At 46.0% G+C, this 27,048-nt stretch overlaps 1 protein-coding gene across 4 annotated transcripts in view; it reads left to right on the top strand.

The window, feature by feature from the left end:
* The window catches only part of LOC135540208 (semaphorin-3F-like), a 116,392-nt gene that overhangs the window by 81,553 nt on the left and 7,791 nt on the right, over positions 1 to 27,048 (top strand). For 2 of the 4 annotated variants that reach the window (XM_064966696.1, XM_064966694.1), the window contains 10 exons: positions 993 to 1,086; positions 3,237 to 3,353; positions 3,515 to 3,654; positions 7,707 to 7,821; positions 14,267 to 14,336; positions 14,486 to 14,630; positions 14,830 to 15,052; positions 16,186 to 16,274; positions 16,949 to 16,990; positions 17,599 to 17,756. In XM_064966696.1, the coding sequence (XP_064822768.1) occupies positions 993 to 1,086; positions 3,237 to 3,353; positions 3,515 to 3,654; positions 7,707 to 7,821; positions 14,267 to 14,336; positions 14,486 to 14,630; positions 14,830 to 15,052; positions 16,186 to 16,274; positions 16,949 to 16,990; positions 17,599 to 17,756 (1,193 nt within the window). Of the gene's footprint in view, positions 1 to 992; positions 1,087 to 3,236; positions 3,354 to 3,514; positions 3,655 to 7,706; positions 7,822 to 14,266; positions 14,337 to 14,485; positions 14,631 to 14,829; positions 15,053 to 16,185; positions 16,275 to 16,948; positions 16,991 to 17,598; positions 17,759 to 27,048 lie in introns of all 4 variants that reach the window. The other 2 variants (XM_064966695.1, XM_064966693.1) reach the window with 1 other exon arrangement.

Below are 27,048 nucleotides of genomic sequence, written 5' to 3'. Positions count from 1 at the left end.
CCCTGTTGGTTCAGGACAAACACAAACTGCTAAAGCAGAAAGGAAATAATAGATCCACATAGCTGAGCAACACCATTCACAGTACAGGAAGGAACTCTTAACCCTTAGAAGGACAGGGCCATTATTTTTGAAGGTGTTGCATGCAACACTTAGTCCTCTGTCGGGTAACATCTTTCATAAAGGGTTTAAAAACATGTTCAGAGAATATCCCTTGGCACATGTGACCGCATTTTCATTAACATCTGGCATCTCTTGCAGGGAGCTGCCAACACCTTCAGATTTACATGTGTGGTTGATTTTAATCAAAGGTGAGAGGGAATATCATAAGGGTGTACTCAGGAGCCAGTGGAGAATAACATGGGCAAGCGCTGCACTTTCTCCTGTGTTGACGGACAAGGACAAAGGTGTCTTCGTCTCTCTGCTCCCCTCAGTCCTCGATTGGAGAGTGAGGGATTGGGGGATTTTACTTGTTCTGGTTTGTGGCAAGGCTACAGGGCATGTCATCGCATGCCATTGGCTGTTTCTATCCGCGACTCCAAATACCTGCCAATCACCTTTCAGTGCTGTGTATGGAGACACCAGGAGTCATGTCATCCAGCCTCCATCCCAGGCATGTTTTTGCTGAGCAGAAGTACAGGTCTCAGCAGCAGTAGGGCTACATATACAGATTTAACCAAGAGAGGATGAGAGACATTTGGCCAATGAGAGATTGTTGTGCAGAGAACAGCCCCTTGATGCATTATGCCCTCAGTCATTCTAGTGCACTAGAGAGGAATTAAAAGAGTTGGATTGAGATCCTGTTTTTTTCTATATGCAGGCACTCTCATTAGTCTATGTTTCATCCTTTACAAACCACAATGCCTTATAGACCCCAGAGGACCTACTGGAAGAATGTTGAACTGCCTCAATTTTCCCTCCACCAGGGAATCACACTGACATGATGAAGACCACTATGAATTTATTGCTTCTTTCTTATGATTTTTCCATTTCAGGAATACATATGGCATTTGGAGCCGGGAAAAGTGGAGTCTGGGAAGGGAAAGTGCTCCTACGACCCAAAGCTCAACAGTGTCTCGGCTTTGATCAGTGAGTATCATCATCCAAGCCACACTTGGCCACATGGCTGGAGATGTCCCAGGAATGTCCCATTCCCAGTCCATTCCAGTTCACCCAGTTTGTCCCCATGGCTCTCTGTGACTCTGACGGTCCCTGAGGCCATGTCCCCTGTGTACGCCTACTTTTATCTCCCACTGCTACAAATGGCCACCTCCTTTATCTCAATTTTTTGGGTGGCAACTTTTAAATGTTTGTATTGCCTAACATCTGTCCAGGCAGACAAAGTATCCTTTTTCATTCTGTGCCTATTTTCCATGAGATGGATAGCAGAGCAATGCTGATCTCATCTCTCATGATAAAATCAGAAGGCATCATGCCTTGTTAAGAATCGGATTTAAGGAGCTGTGGGCACAGACCAGTGGGTTCACTGTTTTAATAAGCCAATCCTTTCCATGGTAGCTTTGTGACTTTCATTGGAAAAATACCAAGAACATATTCATATGATTTGTTGTGGTCATTTATCATGAGAAATCCAATCATATGCTTTTCTAACCAATACATGCAGATCAATCACATGACACATTGCAACATGTTTGGTTTGTGGTAACTTCATGTTGTAAGGTATGGTGTTGGTGGATCTTCTAAAAGGAACCATGAGGTAGTTGAGTGTCCTCCACTCTCCACTCATGGTCATTCTGCCTGGGCCAGACCTCACAGTTGCCACCCGTGTAAATTGATCCTAACTGTGGGGTGGGACAGTCAGTGTAAGTTGATCCTGACTGGGGTGGGAAAGTCTGTGTAAATCGTCAGCACGGCCTTCCCACGTTAGCACACTGCCAGCTGACCAGGGCGGAACCAGGGAAGCAGGGAACCAGCGAACCAGGACGAATGAACCCCAGTCTCTACCAGTTAACATCAGCTATGGGTGACTAATGGCAGGGAATAAGAACTGGATACTACTTTGACCCCTAAAAGGTCACACGTGTAGGTCTACCCCCTCACCACTACCCCTAGATATCATACACGCTCTATACTGTAAATCAGGGCCTGTGTTGACTTTACTTATTAAAGACCTGGAGAATTGAATTAATTCTGTTACAGACTAGTAGTATAGTTGTTGCTGCATTTGCCCTGAGCCCCTGTTGTCCCATTAACCCCACCCCTGAGAACTCCCCATAGCTACTAAATGCTTGCTGGGACACCTGCTCTCATATGAGGCCCAAACAGCAACTGGAGGACCAAAATTTAGTCTCCCCACTGATTAACAAGACTCTGGTCCTTCTACCCTGTGTGTGCCTTATTCACATAACTTTAAAAAGCCTGGGTAGTGGCTAGTCCGTTTGGCCAAACAGCGTGATCTTTATTATGTGTGTATTATGATGTATGCTGTTCATCTGTCTTTGTACACACTGTGTGCTAAAGATGTCTTTGACATTGACACCCTGGTGATGACAGTCTAAAGATATTTTGCTGGACATGGGTAAGGGAAAGCCCTAAAAATTGTTCAAAGACTTCAGTCACCCAAGTCGTCGACTGTTCTCTCTGCTCCTACACAACAAGCGGTACCGGAGTGCCAAGTCTAGGACCGAAAGGCTCCTTAACTACCCCCAAGTCATAAGACTGCTGAACAATTAATCAAATGGCCCCCCAGACTATTTACATTTACCTCCCCCCCCCATTTGTTTTTACACTGCTGCTCCTCGCTGTTTATTATCTATACAGTCACTTCACCCCTACCCCTATGTACAAATGACCTTGACTAACCTGTACCCCCGCACATTGACTCGGTATCGGTACCCCCTTGTATATAGCCTTGTTACTTTTATTTTATTGTGTTACTTTTTTATTTATTATCTGGTAAATATTTTCTTAACTCTTCTTGAACTGGACTGTTGGTTAAGGGCTTGTAAGGAAGCATTTCACAGTAAGGTCTACACCTGTTGTATTTGGCACATGTGACAAATAAAGTTTGATTTTGATTTTAAAGTACTGGGCGCTAGGGTCCGCCAGGGGGTCTCGCCAGGGACTGAAGGTTTAATTGGGTAGTGGGGGTTTCTGTGTAAGGAGAGCCTCAGTCCGTTATGCCAAGGGAGTGCCTGGCTTTATATCAAAGAGTCAAAATATTTGGCTCAGCGGATGAATCTCTTTCCCTCTGTCCTTCCCTCTCCCCTCTCTCTCAGATGGTGAACTCTATGCTGGGGTCTACATTGACTTCATGGGAACAGACTCTGCCATCTTCCGTACTGGAAAACAGACCGCGATGCGTACAGACCAGTATAACTCCAGATGGTTAAACGGTAAATAAATGTCTTCTTTAATAATATTTCATGTTTACAAAATCCTCAACTCTTTAATAAACAGGAAATGCAAACAGTTTGTAAATGATATCAACCAGATGTTCAGTGATCTTCATATCCTCCTACGCATCTTTCTCTCCTTCTCTCTCTCCTTCTCCCAGACCCTTCCTTCATCCATGTGCAGCTCATCCCTGACAGTGCAGAGAGGAATGACGACAAGCTGTACTTCTTCTTCCGTGAGAAGTCTGCTGAGATGGGCCAGAGTCCTGTGACCCAGGCCCGCATCGGTCGGATCTGCCTGGTAAGCACAGCCTCAGAATGGATTGTACTAATAATGAGACCACATTCACAAATAACAATGCATGTGACATACACAGCAAATATACCCCAGTTTCATTAAGAAAGGGAAAGGAACCAGTCTCGGTCTGTAGAACTGATGTTTGTCTAACACTGACTCGCTGAAATCCATGTGTATTTAACCTCCATGTGTACAATACATGTCTCTATCCTTGAGATGGAACCCTGACAGACGACCCTATGATCGTCTGACCTCCCGACTGGTAGTCTTAAAACGTATTAAAGGATGTAGTATATTAGGTATTTAGGTAACAGAGTAGCAGGGTAAAAGCCAGATCCCCTAAACCAGTTCTACCTGATCATTAATTGGACACACCTAGTGTCCCAGGTCTAAATCAGTCCCTGAGGGGAACAATGAAAAACACGCAGTGAATCTAGCTTTGAGGTCCAGAGTTGAGTTTGAGACAGCGTGTGGTAATTTCCCTGACCTTCTCCCCCAAAGCTGCAAATTGAGAGGATCAGCAAAAACAAATAACAGGGAATGTGTTTGTCCCTTTAGGGTCAACTTGGAGCTTAGGATGCATCTTTCTGGGCTTTGCTTACAAACATGGAGAGCATAGTGTTTATTCAGTTAGTCACCGTGTGTGTGTGCTTGCATGTACGTGCATGTGTCAGATCTTTAGCTGCTCACTGCTTATTTGAGTGGATCAAGTAGTGACCATGCACACAAACACCCATCCCCCAATCAGTGGGTTCTACACTCTGTACTGTTCTATCATTCGCTGGTCCCCAGTGATACGTTCTATCATTCGCTGGTCCCCAGTGATACGTTCTATCATTCGCTGGTCCCCAATGATACGTTCTATCATTCACTAGTCCCCAGTGATAATGTTCTATCATTCATTGGTCCCCAGTGATACGTTCTATCATTCGCTGGTCCCCAGTGATACGTTCTATCATTCACTAGTCCCCAGTGATACTGTTCTATCATTCACTGGTCCCCAGTGATACGTTCTATCATTCACTGGTCCCCAGTGATACGTTCTATCATTCACTAGTCCCCAGGGATACTGTTCTATCATTCACTGGTCCCCAGGGATACTGTTCTATCATTCACTGGTCCCCAGTGATACGTTCTATCATTCACTGGTCCCCAGTGATACGTTCTATCATTCACTGGTCCCCAGTGATACGTTCTATCATTCAATGGTCCACAGTGATACGTTCTATCATTCACTGGTCCCCAGTGATACATTCTATCATTCACTGGTCCCCAGTGATACGTTCTATCATTCACTGGTCCCCAGTGATACGTTCTATCATTCACTGGTCCCCAGTGATACTGTTCTATCATTCACTGGTCCCCAGTGATACTGTTCTATCATTCACTGGTCCCCAGTGATACTGTTCTATCATTCACTAGTCCCCAGTGACACGTTCTATCATTCACTGGTCCCCAGTTATTTATTATAATTTTTTTTAGCTTTATTTAACTGAACAAATTTTTATTTTCAATGACGGCCTAGGAACAGTGGGTTAACTGCCTGTTCAGGGGCAGAACGACAGATTTGTACCTTGTCAGCTTGGGGATTTGAACCTGCAACCTTCCAGTTACTAGCCCAACGCTCTAACCACTAGGCTACACTGCTGTTCTATCATTCAATGGTCCCCAGTTATGCTGTTCTATCATTCACTGGTCCCCAGTTATGCTGTTCTATCATTCACTGGTCCCCAGTGATACGTTCTATCATTCAATGGTCCCCAGTTATGCTGTTCTATCATTCAATGGTCCCCAGTTATGCTGTTCTATCATTCACTGGTCCCCAGTTATGCTGTTCTATCATTCACTGGTCCCCAGTTATGCTGTTCTATCATTCAATGGTCCCCAGTGATACGTTCTATCATTCACTGGTCCCCAGTTATGCTGTTCTATCATTCACTTGTCCCCAGTTATGCTGTTCTATCATTCACTGGTCCCCAGTGATACTGTTCTATCATTCACTAGTCCCCAGTGATACGTTCTATCATTCACTGGTCCCCAGTGATACTGTTCTATCATTCACTGGTCCCCAGTTATGCTGTTCTATCATTCACTTGTCCCCAGTTATGCTGTTCTATCATTCACTGGTCCCCAGTGATACTGTTCTATCATTCACTAGTCCCCAGTGATACGTTCTATCATTCACTGGTCCCCAGTGATACGTTCTATCATTCACTGGTCCCCAGTGATACTGTTCTATCATTCACTGGTCCCCAGTGATACTGTTCTATCATTCACTGGTCCCCAGTGATACTGTTCTATCATTCACTGGTCCCCAGTGATACTGTTCTATCATTCACTAGTCCCCAGTGATACGTTCTATCATTCACTGGTCCCCAGTGATACTGTTCTATCATTCACTGGTCCCCAGTGATACTGTTCTATCATTCACTGGTCCCCAGTGATACTGTTCTATCATTCACTGGTCCCCAGTGATACTGTTCTATCATTCACTAGTCCCCAGTGATACGTTCTATCATTCACTGGTCCCCAGTGATACTGTTCTATCATTCACTGGTCCCCAGTGATACGTTCTATCATTCACTGGTCCCCAGTGATACGTTCTATCATTCACTGGTCCCCAGTGATACTGTTCTATCATTCACTGGTCCCCAGTGATACGTTCTATCATTCACTGGTCCCCAGTGATACGTTCTATCATTCACTGGTCCCCAGTGATACATTCTATCATTCACTGGTCCCCAGGGATACTGTTCTATCATTCACTGGTCCCCAGGGATACTGTTCTATCATTCACTGGTCCCCAGTGATACGTTCTATCATTCACTGGTCCCCAGTGATACGTTCTATCATTCACTGGTCCCCAGTTATGCTGTTCTCTCCTTTTCACTTCTATACATATCTGGATGCTCTTAATGCTGTTTGGTTTATTGTCTCTACACACTCCTAGTACCAAAATATATGAACAAATGTACAGCGTATTTGCTCAAATAATGTAACACAAAATGTATGAAAACAATTTCAAATCCCAGTTAGGGACTTATTACATATAAATATGTGTAGACTGTCGTGTGCATTATGTACAGGCCTACAACCATCATGTGGGCATTACAGTGATATATGTGGTGAAAACAATTTCTTAGAGCAATATTTATTAATGTATGACCTGGCAGTGTAGTATCCCCATAAAAGTGGAATGTGCTTTGAGGAGAATGTGTTGGTTAAGGAGGAGGAAGCCTCTAAATCACATCTACTGGGTTTGTCTCACCCTCACTGGGCTAGAATTTGGCTCTAAATAAGAGGAGACAGTGTTTACCATCTCATCTCCTCACAACTAACCAATTGTCAACGATTCGCCAGCTCGCTCTCCAAACCGGGCTGCTTTTTTAAATATGTACAGTGTGTGTGGGTGACTCCACCTGTGTTTATTTTTGGTGGGAGGATGTGAGTGTGTGTGTGACGAAGACCATGTTTTGTCCCTCTCTCTCCCCCTCTCTCTGTCTGTCCGCTTCTCTCCCTCTCTCTCTCTCTCTCTCTCTCTCTCTCTCCCCCTCCACTTCTCCCTCTCTCTCTCCCTCCTTCCACTTCTACATCTCTCTCCTATTCTCCCTCTCCCTCTGCTTCTCCCTCATTCTCTCCTTCTGCTTCTCCCTCTCCCTCTGCTTCTCCCTCTCTCCCTCCGCTTCTCCCTCCCCCTCCACTTCTTCCTCTCTCTCCCCCTCTCCCTCTCCCTCTGCTTCTCCCTCTCTCCCTCCGCTTCTCCCTCCCCCTCCACTTCTCCCTCTCTCTCTCCCTCCTTCCACTTCTACATCTCTCTCCTATTCTCCCTCTCCCTCTGCTTCTCCCTCATTCTCTCCTTCTGCTTCTCCCGCTCCCTCTGCTTCTCCCTCTCTCCCTCCGCTTTTCCCTCCCCCTCCACTTCTTCCTCTCTCTCCCCCTCTCTCTCTCCCTCCGCTTCTCCCTCCCCCTCCACTTCTTCCTCTCTCTCCCCCTCTCTCTCTCCCTCCGCTTCTCCCTCTCTCTCCCTTTCACTCTCCATCTTCTTATGCATGCAGAATGATGACGGTGGACACTGCTGTCTGGTCAACAAGTGGAGCACTTTCCTGAAGGCTCGGCTCATCTGTTCAGTGCCGGGGGCCGACGGGATCGAGACACACTTCGACGAGCTCCGTGAGTTCTCCTCCCTTCCCTTGATATGGTGTCACCCGTTATCCACATTAACGTGAGGAGCGAGGAACCAGACAGCCTGTGGCATGTCTTGAGGTTTCCCATTGGTATTAATACTGTGTCAAATAGAGTCCACAAATTATGATGGAACTGACTCCAGACAAGCTAGAGGAACTAGTTGGTGTTGCCTGTCCTTTATAATCCTGCTTGCACTATCCATCCAGCCTGATCTCAGACCAGTTCTCTGCATACCACCACCTGCCCAGAGCCTGACTGCACTGCACACAGCCCAGTCCTTGTCCCATATGGCAGCCTCTTCCATTACACTCAATACTCCTGTGGCCCATACTGCATACTGTAATGGGAATTGCACACACTCCGGTAGTGTACTTATTATTTTCCTTCAAGAAGTCTCAAACAAAAGGCTTCTTTTTCCTGGCTGTGCATTAAGAGGTGCTCTTCCCTCCTGTCATTTACTGGATATGAGGGGCTTGCTGCCTCGTGGCAGACAGATCAGGTAGCCAGGCAGGAATGCCAGGTCCATTACCATGCCTTTCTCTCTCTGTCTCACTGCTTCCAAATAGAGCGTTGGAATGATGAGGCTTCTGATGGTTCTGTGACGGAGTCTACAGTTACTCAAGCCCTAACCTCAGCAATAAAAAGCTTGTGTGACTTTCTATTTGACCTCTGCTTTTAGGTTATGGTTGAGTAATTCTGCTCGTGTGTGGATTAGTCTTGGACTTACCTGAACACTATGTCGCAATGGTAAGGCTTTTTTTGTTAATGGTGACCATTTCACCCAAGTGAATGAAAGGATATCCAAACCGCAAGCACCGTACTGGTAGAATTACTCCAGTAATACAACACAACAAGATCTATGTGCCATCTAGATAATATGTACTCTGAGTATCTCTAAAACGTACATGCCACCAAAGTATTTGGGTTTAGCCTACCTTGATGTAAGAAGAACTTTGCAGCAAGCCGGGACTGGTTGCGAAAGTACCTGGATAAAGAGAACAGATGAACTTACATTTCCCCATTTTCTCTATTAGTGTTGTAGGAAAGTACAGAGGACATTGGGGTCATTATTGAAAGCGTTGAAGAGCCTTCCAGCCCAGCTTTAGGCCTTGTTGTTTGGGAGCAGTATTATGTGTGACTGAGGTTAGCGAGGGACGCCAAAGACCCAGAGAGTTTTTACAGTTGGAAAGAGAAAAAGACTTGGCTCTACCTGAGAACTTGCATCCACATTATACACAGTAAATTGAAACACACAATGTAGAGACCTTATCCAGGCACATGTGGTTGTATTCTATGTCAAAATTAAGAGGCCAAAGAAAATAGGTTGTAGATATACAATAAAGAGACGCTATAAAGGTTTAGATTGTATGGGTTGATATAAATTAAGAGGTGCATTGCATGAGCTTGAACTTGATCAACAATATGGGTCATGGACTTCAGAGAGAAGACTTTATGAGAGATGAACAAGAGTGGTAAAGAAAAAGAAAGGCTGAACGAGAAAGAGAAGGGGGGAGTGGGAGAGAGCGATATCAGTCAAAGCTCCAGCAGAAATACATTCTTTCTGAGGAATCAAAAAATGTGTAGACTGAGATTTTATTGCTTTAGAAAAGAGGAAAGGGCAGTTTTGGTTCCATTCATAGCTCTTATTAAAGACATGCTCCAGAAATGTGGCTTCTACTAAGTATTTTTTAACTAAGTATTTTTTAAACCTCCTGATTTGGGCTTGATGTGTCAATGTGTAGTTCATACATAAATAACCTATGAGCAGAATTACCGTCTTACCTCAATTAGCCACAGAATCCCGAGTTTGAAAGCAACTGTTTTTCTAGAACCTGTGCTGTGCCATTTTCCCTACACTTTCCCCCACGTTGGTTAGCCACCTAGCAAATCGAGTTCAGCTAATGAGCTTTAGCCTCTCGCTATATGAGTGACAGCTAGCAAGAGGTACATCATGCAACAACACCAGACCGAAAAGAGAGCAATGACGTGGTGCACATATCTGCACGTACACTATGTAGACACCCTTCAAATTAATGTATTTGGCTATTGCGGCCACACCCGTTGCTAACAAGTATATCAAATCGAGCACACAGCCATGCAATCTCCATAGACAAACATTGGCTGAAGAGCTCAGTGACTTTCAACGTGGCACCATCATAGGATGTCACCTTTCCAACAAGTCAATTTTTGTCAAATTTCTGCCCTGCTAGAGCTGCCCCATTCCACTGTAAGTGCTGTTATTGTGAAGTGGAAAGTTCTAGGCAACAACGGCTCAGCCGCGAAGTGGTAGGCCACACAAGCTCACAGAACGTGTGTTGAAGCAACGTGTGCGTAAAAATCATCTGTCCTCGGTTACAACTCTCACTACCGAGTTCCAAACTGCCTTTGGAAGCAACGTCAGCACAATAACTGTTTGTCGGGAGCTTCATGAAATGGGTGTCTATGGCCCAACAGCGGCACACAGGCCTAAGATCACCATGTGCAATGCCAAGCGTTGGCTAAAGGGGTGTAAAGCGTGCCCGCCATTAGACTCTGGAGCAGTGGAAACGCGTTCTCTGGAGTGATGAATCACGAATCTGGGTTTGGCGCATGCCAGGAGAACGCTACCTGCCCGAATGCATAGTTCCAACTGTAAAGCTTGGTGGAAGACAAATAATGGTCTGGGGCTGTTTTTCATTGTTTGGGTTAGTCCCTTTAGTTCCAGTGAATTGAAATCTTAATGCTACAGCATACAATGACATTCTAGACGAGTCTGTGCTTACAAGTTTGTGGCAACAGTTTGGGGAAGGCCCTTTCCTGTTTCAGCATGACAATGCCCTTGTGAACAAAGTAAGGTCCATACAGAAATGGTATGTCGAGATCGGCCTGCAACGGAGCCCTGACCTCAACCCCATCGAAAACACCTTTGGGATGAATTGGAACACCCACAGCGAGCCAGGCCTAATCGCCCAATATCAGTGCCCGACCTCACTAATGCTCTTGTTGCTGAATGGAAGCAAGTCTCCGTAGCAATGTTCCAACAACTAGTGGAAAGCCTTCCCAGAAGATTGGAGGCTGTTATATCAGCAAAGGGGGGACCAACTCCATATCAATGCCCATGATTTTGCAATGAGATGTTCGATGAGAAGGTGCCCACAAATTTTGGCAATGTAGTGACGTTGTACGCAATTTTCAGGGACTACTTTCAAAAGTATACAAATGTACCGGAGAATCCCTTTAACAAGCCTTCCTGTTGCCAACTCTTCTCTGCCTTGTCAGAATATTTCTATTTCCAATCAAGTAGCTTTTCCCCTTTATAATAATAATATTTTGGGGGGCAACCGACTGCTGTACATGTATTGAGCTAATGATAGCTCCTGTTGTCTGTCTGTTTGTGACTGCCGTGTAGTTTATCTGATTCATCCCTTTCTGTACTGGAACAGCTGTGTGTCTTGGTGGGGCTCATCTGTTGTATGACAACCCTGACAGCCCTTCTCTCTGTGTCTGTAGTAACCCATGACCGTTCCGCTGTTCTGCCTTGAGCAGCTGTGGGCTCTGGAGGAGGGTGCATGTGTGTGTGTGTGTGCTTGCGTGTGTGTGTCGGTACATACGTATGTGTATGTATGTGTGTGTCTAGAGATAAAAGGTGGTTAAGGAGGAATAAGGACCATATGCTCTGTTTCAGTCCCTCTCCTTATCCTTTGCTATGGGAATGAAATCATAACCTCAGACTCTCTCTGAGAGAGCCTTGAGTGACACTCAGAGCATACACATACAACTGGACTCACCAGGCCTGCTCACCTCTACTGTCATTCAACTGGACTCACCAGGCCTGCTCACCTCTACTGTCATACAACTGGACTCACCAGGCCTGCTCACCTCTACTGTCATTCAACTGGACTCACCAGGCCTGCTCACCTCTACTGTCATTCAACTGGACTCACCAGGCCTGCTCACCTCTACTGTCATTCAACTGGACTCACCAGGCCTGCTCACCTCTACTGTCATACAACTGGACTCACCAGGCCTGCTCACCTCTGCTGTCATACAACTGGACTCACCAGGCCTGCTCACCTCTACTGTCATTCAACTGGACTCACCAGGCCTGCTCACCTCTACTGTCATTCAACTGGACTCACCAGGCCTGCTACTGTCATTCAACTGGACTCACCAGGCCTGCTCACCTCTACTGTCCTACAACTGGACTCACCAGGCCTGCTCACCTCTACTGTCCTACAACTGGACTCACCAGGCCTGCTCACCTCTACTGTCCTACAACTGGACTCACCAGGCCTGCTCACCTCTACTGTCCTACAACTGGACTCACCAGGCCTGCTCACCCCTACTGTCATTCAACTGGACTCACCAGGCCTGCTCACCTCTACTGTCATACAACTGGACTCACCAGGCCTGCTCACCTCTACTGTCCTACAACTGGACTCACCAGGCCTGCTCACCTCTACTGTCATACAACTGAACTCACCAGGCCTGTTCACCTCTACTGTCATTCAACTGGACTCACCAGGCCTGCTCACCTCTACTGTCATACAACTGGACTCACCAGGCCTGCTCACCTCTACTGTCATTCAACTGGACTCACCAGGCCTGCTCACCTCTACTGTCATACAACTGGACTCACCAGGCCTGCTCACCTCTACTGTCCTACAACTGGACTCACCAGGCCTGCTCACCCTACTGTCATTCAACTGGACTCACCAGGCCTGCTCACCTCTACTGTCATTCAACTGGACTCACCAGGCCTGCTACTCTACTGTCATTCAACTGGACTCACCAGGCCTGCTCACCTCTACTGTCCTACAACTGGACTCACCAGGCCTGCTCACCTCTACAACTGGACTCAGGCCTGCTCAACTGTCATACAACTGGACTCACCAGGCCTGCTCACCTCTACTGTCATTGGACAACTGGACTCTCACCAGGCCTGCTCACCTCTACTGTCATACAACTGGACTCACCAGGCCTGCTCACCTCTACTGTCATACAACTGGACTCACCAGGCCTGCTCACCTCTACTGTCATTCAACTGTCATACAACTGACTCACCAGGCCTGCTCACCTCTACTGTCATTCAACTGGACTCACCAGGCCTGCTCACCTCTACTGTCATTCAACTGGACTCACCAGGCCTGCTCACCTCTACTGTCATACAACTGGACTCACCAGGCCTGCTCACCTCTACTGTCCTACAACTGGACTCACCAGGCCTGCTCACCTCTACTGTCATTCAACTGGACTCACCAGGCCTGCTCACCTCTACTGTCATTCAACTGGACTCACCAGGCCTGCTCACCTCTACTGTCATTCTGTTGTGTATATACAGTTAGAACTATGTCAACCGGAAACTATTGTTTTTAGTATGTCCCATTGCAAATACTATTGAATAAAAATGTGTCCAGTCTACACAAAAGGAATCATTTGTAACTATAAGACTTGTAGAATGTATTTATACGTCAGATCATTGTCCATTAAATGCCATATACTGCTTTCAATTCAAGTTGTAGTGTTCTCACAGGTTCTTGACAGCGTGGTATGTGTAGACATGCAGTGTCTTTATCCTCTGGCCAATGGACATTCCCCTACTACACACTGGCAGGCTGGCCACTTACTCTTGAATTCTGTTCTGTGAGGTAGATGGGCCTCCTGAGAGGAGAATGTGGGCCAGTCAGAGAGCAGACCAGCGGGGAGAGACAAACTGCCCAAATCTTAGGTTGAGTTCTTGCTGGGACCCCCAGAGGCTTGTGAGGTATGATTCCGTCTTCCTCTCGGGCTTAGAATACGCTCATGGATAGAATGGTGACTTTCCAAAGGTGTTGTCTCTGAAGCTCTTGGTTTTTTCTTTGTGTGTTTTATTACATTTTGTATAATACAGTACTGAATCCTGCACCTTGGCCTGCTAGTCCTTCCTGTGGAGATGTCTCTCAGTTCATTTCCTGTTGCTCTATAGAGATGTGCCATGGGCTTACACCTCCTGTATTTGACAGCAGGATACTGGAATTCAGTAGTACAACCCTGGAGGAGGAGGCTAGCCACATCTTCTCCTTTCATCTTGGCTTTGACCCCATCCTCACTGCTAGTTTATCTCCAATTCCATCAAGCCACTGCATGACTGTTATCCGGTCACACAACCTCTTTCAGCAACACAAAGCTTGACTTGCCTCTGACCTGCAGTTTGAAAGAGGAGAGGAGAGACGTGTACATTTGCGCATCCTGTTTGACACCTTTGGATCCCTAAGAGAAGAGCTGTTCTGCCTGTTCTGATGGGAGTTCAGGTTTTGTGAAAGGCAAAGGGTGTTTCACAGAGTAACTTTTGATGGAGTGACTGGAGCTCTGTAAATATTAGCGGTGATGAGGAGTGTGCTGTGGAACAGGACGTTTCTTTAGTCTGTCCTCTTTGCACTGACTTGATTGTCTCTGTGTATCTGTCTTTTAGGAGATGTTTACATACAGCCGACGCAGGATACCAAGACTCCTGTTATCTACGGAGTCTTCTCTGTCTCAGGGTGAGTGGCCAAACTTCTGTTCAGACACTTTTATTAGAAAATATTAAGAATAATTATTGAAATATACTTTCATTGTCATATTATGTCCCTTTTTGGTTTATTTCAGTTCTTAACCCACTGAGCTGTCTATCTCACCCCTCTCCATACAGCTCAGTGTTCAAGGGCTCAGCAGTTTGTGTCTATTCCATGGCTGACATCCGCCAGGTCTTTAATGGACCCTTTGCCCACAAGGAGGGGCCCAACTACCAGTGGGTGGCCTACACTGGGAAGATCCCCTACCCTCGGCCTGGGACGGTGAGCCTCACCCTCCCATGACCCTGAGTGTTAATACCAAACCAAGGTGGCATAAACGACACTTAGACATCAAACAGAAACCATTTGTCTTTCAAGCAGGACACAAATTATCAGCCTTCATACCCAACATTTAAGTGGTTGTTGATGTTTCTGTGGTGAGAGGCAAATGTTTTAATGCTAGTTTCCTTTTCAACAACAGTGCCCCGGTGGTACATTCACCCCCAACATGAAGTCCACCAAAGACTACCCAGACGAGGTGATCAACTTCATGCGGAACCACCCCAATATGTACAACGCTGTGTACCCAATACACAAGCGCCCCCTGGTGGTCCGGACCAACGTGGAGTATGAGTTCACCACCATCACTGTGGACCAGGTTGCCGCGGTAGACGGGAACTATGAAGTGCTGTTCCTGGGAACTGGTGAGTCCTCACTAGTCTCTATTCATGTGAAATATAGCAGGCCTACATCACTCTTTGTACAATGTCCAAGGATGCCAAACAGATTTCCTTCTGTTATTAAAACAAAGGAGAAACGTGTAAATAATCACAAGACAAATCCCGCCAGATGGACCTGCTGTCTTTCTCCCTATCATTTAACCCCAGGAGCAAAGCTTTTGAATGCCTTTTTGTCAAAATGGATGTTTCACCAATAAATAGGGTCATTCTTCACATCATTCACTTTAAGTAAAAGCCTTTGGGTTCTCTATCTGCAGGGCAGGGGGGTGAGAGGAGAGGGAAAGGAGGAGGGGGGTTACAGTAAGGAAATCCATCACACAAATCTCACCACCGGTACATTGCAGCGGGAGAGATTTTTCTGTTTGTCTCCTTTCTTTGAATGTTTTAAAAGCTGACGTGACATCACTCCCCTAGTGCATGAAGCCCATACATGCAGCACATTATCCCTTTTGTGTGTGTTTTTTGTTCTGCTCTGCGTCTCTGGGAGACTAATGGATTTTTATACGAGCACACCGTGCTCCACTATGCCCAGAGTCAGTGTAATATGTAGGACAAAAGGTGAACACAGAGAGATCTGTCTGAAAGTGGTGAAGAGTACTGTAGTGTAGTGCTAAGGCCTGATGGAGTGAGGATTAACCTTTACATTAGCAGAGGAATGTAGCGAGGGCAGTTTGATTAACTGGCAGCAAGGCAGGGTAGTGTGGGGTTACAACTAATCTCCTTCCCAGACACTTCCGCCCAAATGCGCAAAGAGTCTGATGGATCAATGTGTCAAACTTGGCCTTCTTTAGCCAATACAGAAAGACAGGGATAAACTCCCAGTGCATAGGCATTGCCTTAATCGGCTTAATCTACCAACCAATCACACTAGCACAACACAAGCACTGAGTCACGCCTCGTTGTCGTGTGATTTGCTCAAATTAATTGATGACAAATATTCAGTAAGGTCACTCCCATATAATTCTATGATCACTCCCACTAAGACCAAAATTGAATCATTGATGTACCAGGCGTTTATGCGCAATAGTCTGGGGACAAGGTTAGGTTACAACAGGTATGTAGTAGTTACAAGTCTCAGGTGTTTCCTTGGGCCACAGACAGGGGAACGGTTCAGAAGGTGATAGTGTTGCCCAGAGACGACCTGCAGACTGAAGAACTGGTCCTGGAGGAGGTAGAGGTGTTTAAGGTGAGCACTAACTGTCTATCTTATTTTTCTATCCTCTCTCTCTCTCATTTTCTCTCTCTGTCTCTCTTTCTATATCTATCTTTCTCTGTTTCTCTTTGGCTTTCTCTGTCTCTCTCTATGTCTCTCTGTCTCTCTCTCTTTCTCTGTCTCTCTGTCTCTCCTTGTCGCTCTGTGTCTCTCTTTATGTCTCTCTCTCTGTCTCTCTCTCTGTCGCTGTCTTTCTCTTTCTTTCTCGTTCTCTCTTTGTCTCTCCATGTCGCTCTCTGTCTCTCTCTGTCTCTCTATATGTCTCTCTGTGTCTCTCTCTCTCTCTGTCTTTCTCTTTTTCTTGTGTCTCCCTCTTTGTCTCTTCATGTCGCTCTCTATGTCTCTCGCTCTGTCGCTCCATGTTGCTCTCTGTCTCTCTCTGTCTATCTCTGTCTCTCTCTCTGTCACTCCCTGTCGCTCTCTGTCTCTCTCTCTCTTTCTCTCTCTGTTTCTCGCTCTGTCTCTCTCTCTCTGTCTCTCTCTCTCTGTCTCTCTCTATGTCTCTCTCTCTCTGTCGCTCCATGTCGCTCTCTGTCTCTCTATGTCTCTCTCTCTGTCACTCCATGTCTCTCTCTCTCTCTGCTTATAACCATGTATATTTTCAACAACTTTATAAGACTGATCAATGCATTGTCTTCCCATTTCAGGTTCCTACTCCAATTATAACAATGAAGATCTCGTCCAAAAGGGTAAGCATGTCTGTATAAAACCTTACCTAATAGACCTATATATCTTTCCTGGGATAAAGAGCCAAGGAGCTGAATTAAATGAAGGGAAATTATTTAGGAATGCCATGAACTACATGTAAACAGCTGTGGAACTAATGTGTCCCTTCATAATTCATAGAAGTCCTGCAGTCTGGTTTAGACAATGAAAAGAGAAATATGGAAAATGCATTCAACTTTAGTTTTGTCTTTCACTGTGATTAAAATAGTTGGCCATGGATACATGACATGACATCATTCTTAGAAAGGGTTGCAATTTTACAACAGCTGATCTTAAAAACTGAAGATTGTCTTAGAACAATGGACATCTTTGTTATACAGAAAGGGTGAGCTCTCCCAATGTGCTCACAAATCATCCCAATAAGCAAATTATATTATCACATTACATTGTTATGGCTTTGATGGATTCTTATCCCCTGTAAACCTCTGCACTGAAAAAAAATGGAGAGCCTTCATAGAAGCCACTCTGCATCCTCTGTTCACTGATACTCTGTGTCTGTGATATTAGCTGGATATTCCCATACTTTATTGAGCTGTGATCTAACATCCTCCATGGCTTCCTCCTCTCACAGCAACAGCTCTACGTGTCTTCTGAGCTTGGTGTTACCCACCTGGCCCTCCACCGCTGTGACGTGTACGGGGAGGCATGTGCTGACTGCTGCCTGGCCCGGGACCCCTACTGCGCTTGGGATGGAAAGTCCTGCTCCCGCTACTCCGCCTCGCAAAAGAGGTGAGCATCAGCATGAGCTGCTCAGAATGGCTCTAAGGATTGTTGACTGGCTCTAAGGATTGTTGACTGGCTCTATGGATTGTTGACTGGCTCTATACATTGTTGACTGACTCTATACATTGTTGACTGACTCTGTAGATTGTTGTCCCTCTCTGTAGATTGTTGACTGGCTCCATAGATTGTTGACTGGCTCTATAGATTGTTGACTGGCTCTATACATTGTTGACTGGCTCTATACATTGTTGACTGGCTCTATACATTGTTGACTGGCCCTATACATTGTTGACTGACTCTGTAGATTGTTGTCCCTCTCTGTAGATTGTTGACTGGCTCTATACATTGTTGACTGGCTCTATACATTGTTGACTGGCTCTATAGATTGTTGTCCCTCTCTGTAGATTGTTGACTGGCTCTATACATTGTTGACTGGTTATATACATTGTTGACTGGCTTTATACATTGTTGACTGGTTCTATACATTGTTGACTGGCTTTATACATTGTTGACTGGCTCTATTGATTGTTGACTGGCTCTATACATTGTTGACTGGCTCTATAGATTGTTGACTGGCTCTATACATTGTTGACTGGCTTTATACATTGTTGACTGGCTCTATTGATTGTTGACTGGCTCTGTACATTTTTGACTGGATCTATAGATTGTTGACTGGCTCTATACATTGTTGACTGGCTCTATATATTGTTGACTGGCTCTATGCAGTGTTGACTGGCTCTATAGATTGTTGAGCGACTCTAGATTTTTGACTGGCTCTATATATTGTTGACTGGCTCTATGCAGTGTTGACTGGCTCTATAGATTGTTGAGCGACTCTAGATTTTTGACTGGCTCTATACATTGTTCACTGGCTCTATACATTGTTGACTGGCTCTATACATTGTTGACTGGCTCTATACATTGTTGACTGGCTCTGTAGATTGTTGTCCCTCTCTGTAGATTGTTGACTGGCTCTATACATTGTTGACTGGTTCTATACATTGTTGACTGGCTTTATACATTGTTGACTGGCTCTATTGATTGTTGACTGGCTCTATACATTGTTGACTGGCTCTATAGCTTGTTGACTGGCTCTATACATTGTTGACTGACTCTGTAGATTGTTGACTGGCTCTATAGATTGTTGACTGGCTCTATACATTGTTGACTGGCTCTATACATTGTTTGCTAGCTCTATACATTGTTGACTGGCTCTATTGATTGTTGACTGGCTCTATACATTGTTGACTGGCTCTATACATTGTTGACTGACTCTATACATTGTTGACTGGCTCTATAGATTGTTGACTGGCTCTATAGATTGTTGACTGGCTCTATACATTGTTGACTGGCTCTATACATTGTTGACTGACTCTGTAGATTGTTGTCCCTCTCTGTACATTGTTGACTGGCTCTATACATTGTTGACTGGCTCTATACATTGTTGACTGGCTCTATAGATTGTTGACTGGCTCTATACATTGTTGACTGGCTATACATTGTTGACTGGCTCTATACATTGTTGACTGGCTCTATAGATTGTTGACTGGCTCTATACATTGTTGACTGGCTCTATACATTGTTGACTGGCTCTTTACATTGTTGACTGTCTCTATACATTGTTGACTGGCTCTATACATTGTTGACTGGCTCTGTACATTGTTGACTGACTCTGTAGATTGTTGTCCTTCTCTGTAGATTGTTGACTGGCTCTATACATTGTTGACTGGCTCTATATATTGTTGACTGGCTCTATGCAGTGTTGACTGGCTCTATAGATTGATGAGCGACTCTAGATTTTTGACTGGCTCTATACATTGTTCACTGGCTCTATACATTGTTGACTGGCTCTATACATTGTTGACTGGCTCTATACATTGTTGACTGGCTCTATACATTGTTGACTGGCTCTGTAGATTGTTGTCCCTCTCTGTAGATTGTTGACTGGCTCTATACATTGTTGACTGGTTCTATACATTGTTGACTGGCTTTATACATTGTTGACTGGTTCTATACATTGTTGACTGGCTTTATACATTGTTGACTGGCTCTATTGATTGTTGACTGGCTCTATACATTGTTGAGTGGCTCTATAGATTGTTGAATGGCTCTATACATTGTTGACTGACTCTGTAGATTGTTGACTGGCTCTATAGATTGTTGACTGGCTCTATACATTGTTGACTGGCTCTATACATTGTTGACTGGTTCTATACATTGTTGACTGGCTTTATACATTGTTGACTGGTTCTATACATTGTTGACTGGCTTTATACATTGTTGACTGGCTCTATTGATTGTTGACTGGCTCTATACATTGTTGAGTGGCTCTATAGATTGTTGAATGGCTCTATACATTGTTGACTGACTCTGTAGATTGTTGACTGGCTCTATAGATTGTTGACTGGCTCTATACATTGTTGACTGGCTCTATACATTGTTGACTGGCTCTATACATTGTTGACTGACTCTGTAGATTGTTGTCCCTCTCTGTAGATTGTTGACTGGCTCTATACATTGTTGACTGGCTCTATAGATTGTTGACTGGCTCTATACATTGTTGACTGGCTCTATACATTGTTGACTGGCTCTATACATTATTGACTGGCTCTATACATTGTTGACTGGCTCTATACATTGTTGACTGGCTCTATACATTGTTGACTGACTCTGTAGATTATTGTCCCTCTCTGTACATTGTTGACTGGCTCTATACATTGTTGACTGGCTCTATAGATTGTTGACTGGCTCTATACATTGTTGACTGGCTATAGATTGTTGACTGGCTCTATACATTGTTGACTGGCTCTATAGATTGTTGACTGGCTCTATACATTGTTGACTGGCTCTATACATTGTTGACTGTCTCTATACATTGTTGACTGGCTCTATACATTGTTGACTGGCTCTATACATTGTTGACTGGCTCTGTACATTGTTGACTGACTCTGTAGATTGTTGTCCCTCTCTGTAGATTGTTGACTGGCTCTGTACATTGTTGACTGGTTCTATAGAATGTTGACTGGCTCTATACATTTTTGACTGGCTCTATAGATTGTTGACTGGCTCTATACATTGTTGACCTGCTCTATAGATTGATGACTGGCTCTATACATTGTTGACTGGCTCTATACATTGTTGACTGGCTCTATACATTGTTGACTGGCTCTATAGATTGTTAACTGGCTCTATAGATTGTTGACTGGCTCTATAGATTGTTGACTGGCTCTATACATTGTTGACTGGCTCTATACATTGTCGACTGGCTCTATACATTGTTTACTGACTCTGTAGATTGTTGACTGACTCTGTAGATTGTTGTCCTTCTCTGTAGATTGTTGACTGGCTCTATACATTGTTGACTGGCTCTATATATTGTTGACTGGCTCTATGCAGTGTTGACTGGCTCTATAGATTGATGAGCGACTCTAGATTTTTGACTGGCTCTATACATTGTTCACTGGCTCTATAGATTGTTGACTGGCTCTATACATTGTTGACTGGCTCTATAGATTGATGACTGGCTCTATACATTGTTGACTGGCTCTATACATTGTTGACTGGCTCTATAGATTGTTGACTGGCTCTATAGATTGTTGACTGGCTCTATACATTGTTGACTGGCTCTATACATTGTTGACTGTCTCTATACATTGTTGACGGGCTCTATACATTGTTGACTGGCTCTGTACATTGTTGACTGACTCTGTAGATTGTTGTCCTTCTCTGTAGATTGTTGACTGGCTCTATACATTGTTGACTGGCTCTATATATTGTTGACTGGCTCTATGCAGTGTTGACTGGCTCTATAGATTGATGAGCGACTCTAGATTTTTGACTGGCTCTATACATTGTTCACTGGCTCTATACATTGTTGACTGGCTCTATACATTGTTGACTGGCTCTATACATTGTTGACTGGCTCTGTAGATTGTTGTCCCTCTCTGTAGATTGTTGACTGGCTCTATACATTGTTGACTGGTTCTATACATTGTTGACTGGCTTTATACATTGTTGACTGGTTCTATACATTGTTGACTGGCTTTATACATTGTTGACTGGCTCTATTGATTGTTGACTGGCTCTATACGTTGTTGAGTGGCTCTATAGATTGTTGACTGGCTCTATACATTGTTGACTGACTCTGTAGATTGTTGACTGGCTCTATAGATTGTTGACTGGCTCTATACATTGTTGACTGGCTCTATACATTGTTGACTGACTCTATACATTGTTGACTGACTCTGTAGATTTTTGTCCCTCTCTGTAGATTGTTGACTGGCTCTATACATTGTTGACTGGCTCTATAGATTGTTGACTGGCTCTATACATTGTTGACTGGCTCTATACATTGTTGACTGGCTCTATACATTATTGACTGGCTCTATACATTGTTGACTGGCTCTATACATTGTTGACTGGCTCTATACATTGTTGACTGACTCTGTAGATTATTGTCCCTCTCTGTACATTGTTGACTGGCTCTATACATTGTTGACTGGCTCTATAGATTGTTGACTGGCTCTATACATTGTTGACTGGCTATAGATTGTTGACTGGCTCTATACATTGTTGACTGGCTCTATACATTGTTGACTGGCTCTATACATTGTTGACTGTCTCTATACATTGTTGACTGGCTCTATACATTGTTGACTGGCTCTATACATTGTTGACTGGCTCTATACATTGTTGACTGACTCTGTAGATTATTGTCCCTCTCTGTACATTGTTGACTGGCTCTATACATTGTTGACTGGCTCTATAGATTGTTGACTGGCTCTATACATTGTTGACTGGCTATAGATTGTTGACTGTGTCATGTCTTATGTCTGTTCCTGTCCTTTCTCTTCACTCTGTCTCTCTCTGCTGGTCTTTTTAGGTTACCTTCTCTGTCTCTCATTCCTCAGCTGTTCTACATCTGCCCTAACTAGCTCTTTCACTCTTCCCCACCTGTTCTCTCTTCCCCCTCTGATTAGGTCTCTATTTCTCTCTCTGTTCCTGCTACTTTCAGTGTCTGATTCTTGTTTGTATTTTTGATGCCAGAAGCAAGCTGTCGTCTCGTTTGCTTCCACCTTGTCCTGTCCTGTCGGAGTCTGCCTGGCAGGTGCAACCTGCACTATACTAACGTTCTTTTTGTTCCGCTGACAACATTGGAAGAGGATTTATGCCATTCCTGTTTTTTCATTAAAGAACTCTGTTTTCTGTTAAAACCGCTTTTGGGTCTTCACTCAAGTTCATAACAGAAGAATCAGACCAAGAATGGACCCAGCGGCTCCGGACCCTTTTCACTCCGCCGTCGAGATCCAGGGAGCGATGCTAGGCAGACACGAGGAGGAATTGTCTGCTGCTCAACATGCCGTTGAGACCCTGGCCGTCCAAGTCTCCGACCTCACAAGACAGGTTCACCAACTCCACCTCGATCCACCGCCCACTTCCAGGGTTTCCGAGTCTCCGGAGCCCAGGATCAACAACCCGCCGTGTTACTCTGGGGAGCCCACTGAGTGCCGCTCATTCCTCACTCAGTGTGATGTGGTGTTCTCTCTCCAGCCCAACACTTACTCCAGGAGCGCAGCCCGCATCGCCTACGTCATTTCTCTCCATACCGGACGGGCGCGTGAGTGGGGCACGGCAGTCTGGGAGGCGAGGGCTGAGTGTATTAACCAGTATCAGGACTTTAAGGAGGAGATGATACGGGTTTTTGACCGTTCTGTTTTTGGCGAGGAGGCTTCCAGGGCCCTGTCTTCCCTATGTCAGGGGAATCGATCCATAACGGATTATTCTATTGAGTTTCGCACTCTCGCTGCCTCTAGTGACTGGAACGAGCCGGCTTTGCTCGCTCGTTTTCTGGAGGGTCTCCTCGTCGAGGTTAAGGATGAGATCCTCTCCCGGGAGGTTCCTTCCAGTCTGGACTCCTTAATAGCTCTCGCTATTCGCATAGAGCGACGGTTTGATCTTCGTCGCCGAGCTCGTGGAAAGGAGCTCGCGTTCTCCGTTGCTCCCCTCTCCACATCACTGCCACCTGCCGCATCACTGCCACCCTCCTCCGCCGGCTCGGATGCTGAGCCTATGCAGCTGGGGGGTATCCGCATCTCGGCCAAGGAGAGGGAACGGAGAATCACCAATCGCCTCTGTCTCTACTGCGGCTCCGCTGGTCATTTTGTCACCTCATGTCCAGTAAAAGCCAGAGCTCATCAGTAAGAGGAGGGCTACTGGTGAGCGCATCTACTCAGGCCTCTCCTTCTGGATCACGCACTACCTTTCCGGTCCATCTCCGCTGGCCCGGTTCATCTGCTTCCTGCAGTGCCTTGATAGACTCTGGGGCGGAGGGCTGTTTTATGGACGAGACCTGGGCTCGGGAACATGACATTCCTCTCAGACAGTTAAGGGAGCCCACGGCCTTGTTTGCTTTAGATGGTAGTTCTCTCCCCAAGATTCAGCGTGAGACGCTGCCTTTAACCCTCACTGTCTCTGGTAATCATAGCGAAACCATTTCTTTTTTAATTTTTCGTTCACCTTTTACACCTGTTGTTTTGGGTCATCCCTGGCTAGTGCGCCATAACCCTTCTATTAATTGGTCTAGTAATACTATCCTATCCTGGAATGTTTCTTGTCATGTAACCTGTTTAATGTCTGCTATCCCTCCTGTTTCCTCTGTCTCTTCTTCACAGGAGGAGCCTGGCGATTTGACAGGGGTGCCGGAGGAGTATCACGATCTGCGCACGGTGTTCAGTCGTTCCAAGGCCACTTCTCTCCCTCCACACCGGTCGTATGACTGTAGTATTGATCTCCTTCCGGGAACTACTCCCCCCCGGGGTAGATTATACTCTCTGTCGGCTCCCGAACGTAAGGCTCTCGAGGATTATTTGTCGGTTTCGCTCGACGCCGGTACCATAGTCTCCTCCTCCTCTCCCGCCGGAGCGGGGTTTTTTTTTGTTCAGAAGAAGGACGGGTCCCTGCGCCCATGCGTGGATTATCGAGGGCTGAATGACATAACAGTTAAGAACCGTTATCCGCTTCCTCTTATGTCTTCAGCCTTCGAGATCCTGCAGGGAGCCAGGTTTTTCACCAAATTGGACCTTCGTAACGCCTACCATCTCGTGCGCATCAGGGAGGGGGACGAGTGGAAGACGGCGTTTAACACTCCGTTAGGGCACTTTGAATACCGGGTTCTTCCTTTCGGCCTCGTTAACGCTCCAGCTGTCTTTCAGGCACTAGTTAACGACGTCCTGAGAGACATGCTGAACATTTTTGTTTTCGTTTACATGGACGATATCCTGATTTTTTCACCGTCTCTCTCGATTCATGTTCAGCACGTGCGACGCGTCCTCCAGCGCCTTTTGGAGAACTGTCTTTATGTGAAGGCTGAGAAGTGCACTTTTCATGCCGCCTCTGTCCCTTTTCTCGGTTCCGTTATTTCCGCTGAGGGCATTAAGATGGATCCCGCTAAGGTCCAGGCTGTCATTGATTGGCCCGTTCCTAAGTCACGCGTCGAGCTGCAGCGCTTTCTGGGCTTCGCTAATTTCTATCGTCGTTTCATCCGTAATTTCGGTCAGGTGGCAGCTCCTCTCACATCCCTTACTTCTGTTAAGACGTGCTTTAAGTGGTCCGTTTCCGCCCAGGAGCTTTTGATCTTCTTAAGAATCGTTTTACATCCGCACCTATTCTTGTTACACCTGACATCTCTAGACAGTTTGTTGTTGAGGTTGACGCGTCAGAGGTGGGCGTGGGAGCCATTCTTTCTCAGCGCTCTCTCTCTGACGGCAAGGTCCATCCTTGCGCGTTTTCTCTCATCGCTTATCGCCGTCAGAACGTAACTATGATGTTGGTAATCGCGAACTGCTCGCCATCCGCTTAGCCCTAGGCGAATGGCGACAGTGGTTGGAGGGGGCGACCGTTCCTTTTGTCGTTTGGACTGACCATAGGAACCTTGAGTACATCCGTTCAGCCAAACGACTTAATGCGCGTCAGGCTCGTTGGGCTCTGTTTTTCGCTCGTTTCGAGTTTGTTATTTCTTATCGTCCGGGCTCAAAAAACACCAAACCTGATGCTTTATCTCGTCTCTTCAGTTCTTCTGAGGTCTCCACCGACCCCGATGGGATTCTCCCTGAGGGGCGTGTTGTCGGGTTGACTGTCTGGGGAATTGAGAGGCAGGTAAAGCAAGCACTCGCTCACACTCCGTCGCCGCGAGCTTGTCCTAGGAACCTTCTGTTCGTTCCCGTTCCTTCTCGTCCGGCCGTTCTTCAGTGGGCCCACTCTGCCAAGTTAGCCGGCCACCCCGGCGTTCGGGGTACGCTCGCTTCCATTCGCCAGCGTTTCTGGTGGCCCACTCGGGAACGTGACGCGCGTCGATTTGTCGCCGCTTGTTCGGTCTGCGCGCAGACTAAATCTGGGAACTCTCCTCCTGCCGGCCGCCTCAGACCGCTTCCCATTCCCTCTCGACCGTGGTCTCACATCGCTTTAGATTTTATCACCGGACTGCCTTCATCAGCGGGGAAGACAGTTATTCTTACGGTTGTCGATAGATTCTCTAAGGCGGCTCATTTCATTCCTCTCGATAAGCTCCCTTCTGCTAAGGAGACGGCTCAGATCATTATCGAGAATGTTTTCCGTATTCATGGCCTTCCGTCTGACGTCGTTTCCGACAGAGGCCCGCAGTTCACGTCTCAATTTTGGAGGGAGTTTTGCCGTTTGATTGGGGCTTCCGTCAGTCTCTCGTCCGGCTTTCATCCCCAGTCTAACGGTCAAGCCGAACGGGCCAATCAGACTGTTGGTCGCATTTTACGCAGTCTTTCTTTTCGTAACCCTGCGTCTTGGTCAGAACAGCTCCCCTGGGCAGAGTACGCCCACAACTCGCTTCCCTCGTCTGCTACCGGTCTATCTCCTTTTCAGAGTAGCCTCGGGTACCAGCCTCCGCTGTTCTCATCTCAGCTCGCCGAGTCCTGCGTCCCCTCCGCTCAGGCTTTTGTCCAGCGTTGCGAGCGCACCTGGAAGGGGGTCAGGTCGGCACTTTGCCGTAATAGGGCGCAGACTGTGAGGGCCGCTAATAAGCGTAGGACCAAGAGTCCTAGATATTGTTGCGGTCAGAGAGTATGGCTCTCCACTCAGAACCTTCCCCTTAAGACAGCTTCTCGCAAGTTGGCCCCGCGGTTCATTGGTCCGTTCCGTATTTCTCAGGTCGTTAATCCTGTCGCAGTGCGACTTATTCTCCCGCGCTATCTTCGTCGCGTTCACCCGGTCTTCCATGTCTCCTGTGTTAAGCCCGTTCTTCGCGCCCCCGCTCGTCCCTCCCCCCATC

Source organism: Oncorhynchus masou, chromosome 5 (genome assembly GCF_036934945.1).
Source record: "Oncorhynchus masou masou isolate Uvic2021 chromosome 5, UVic_Omas_1.1, whole genome shotgun sequence".
Taxonomy (NCBI): domain Eukaryota; kingdom Metazoa; phylum Chordata; class Actinopteri; order Salmoniformes; family Salmonidae; genus Oncorhynchus; species Oncorhynchus masou.
Note: the sequence above shows the minus strand (reverse complement) of the source record. Positions and strands in the feature narration are given on the sequence as shown.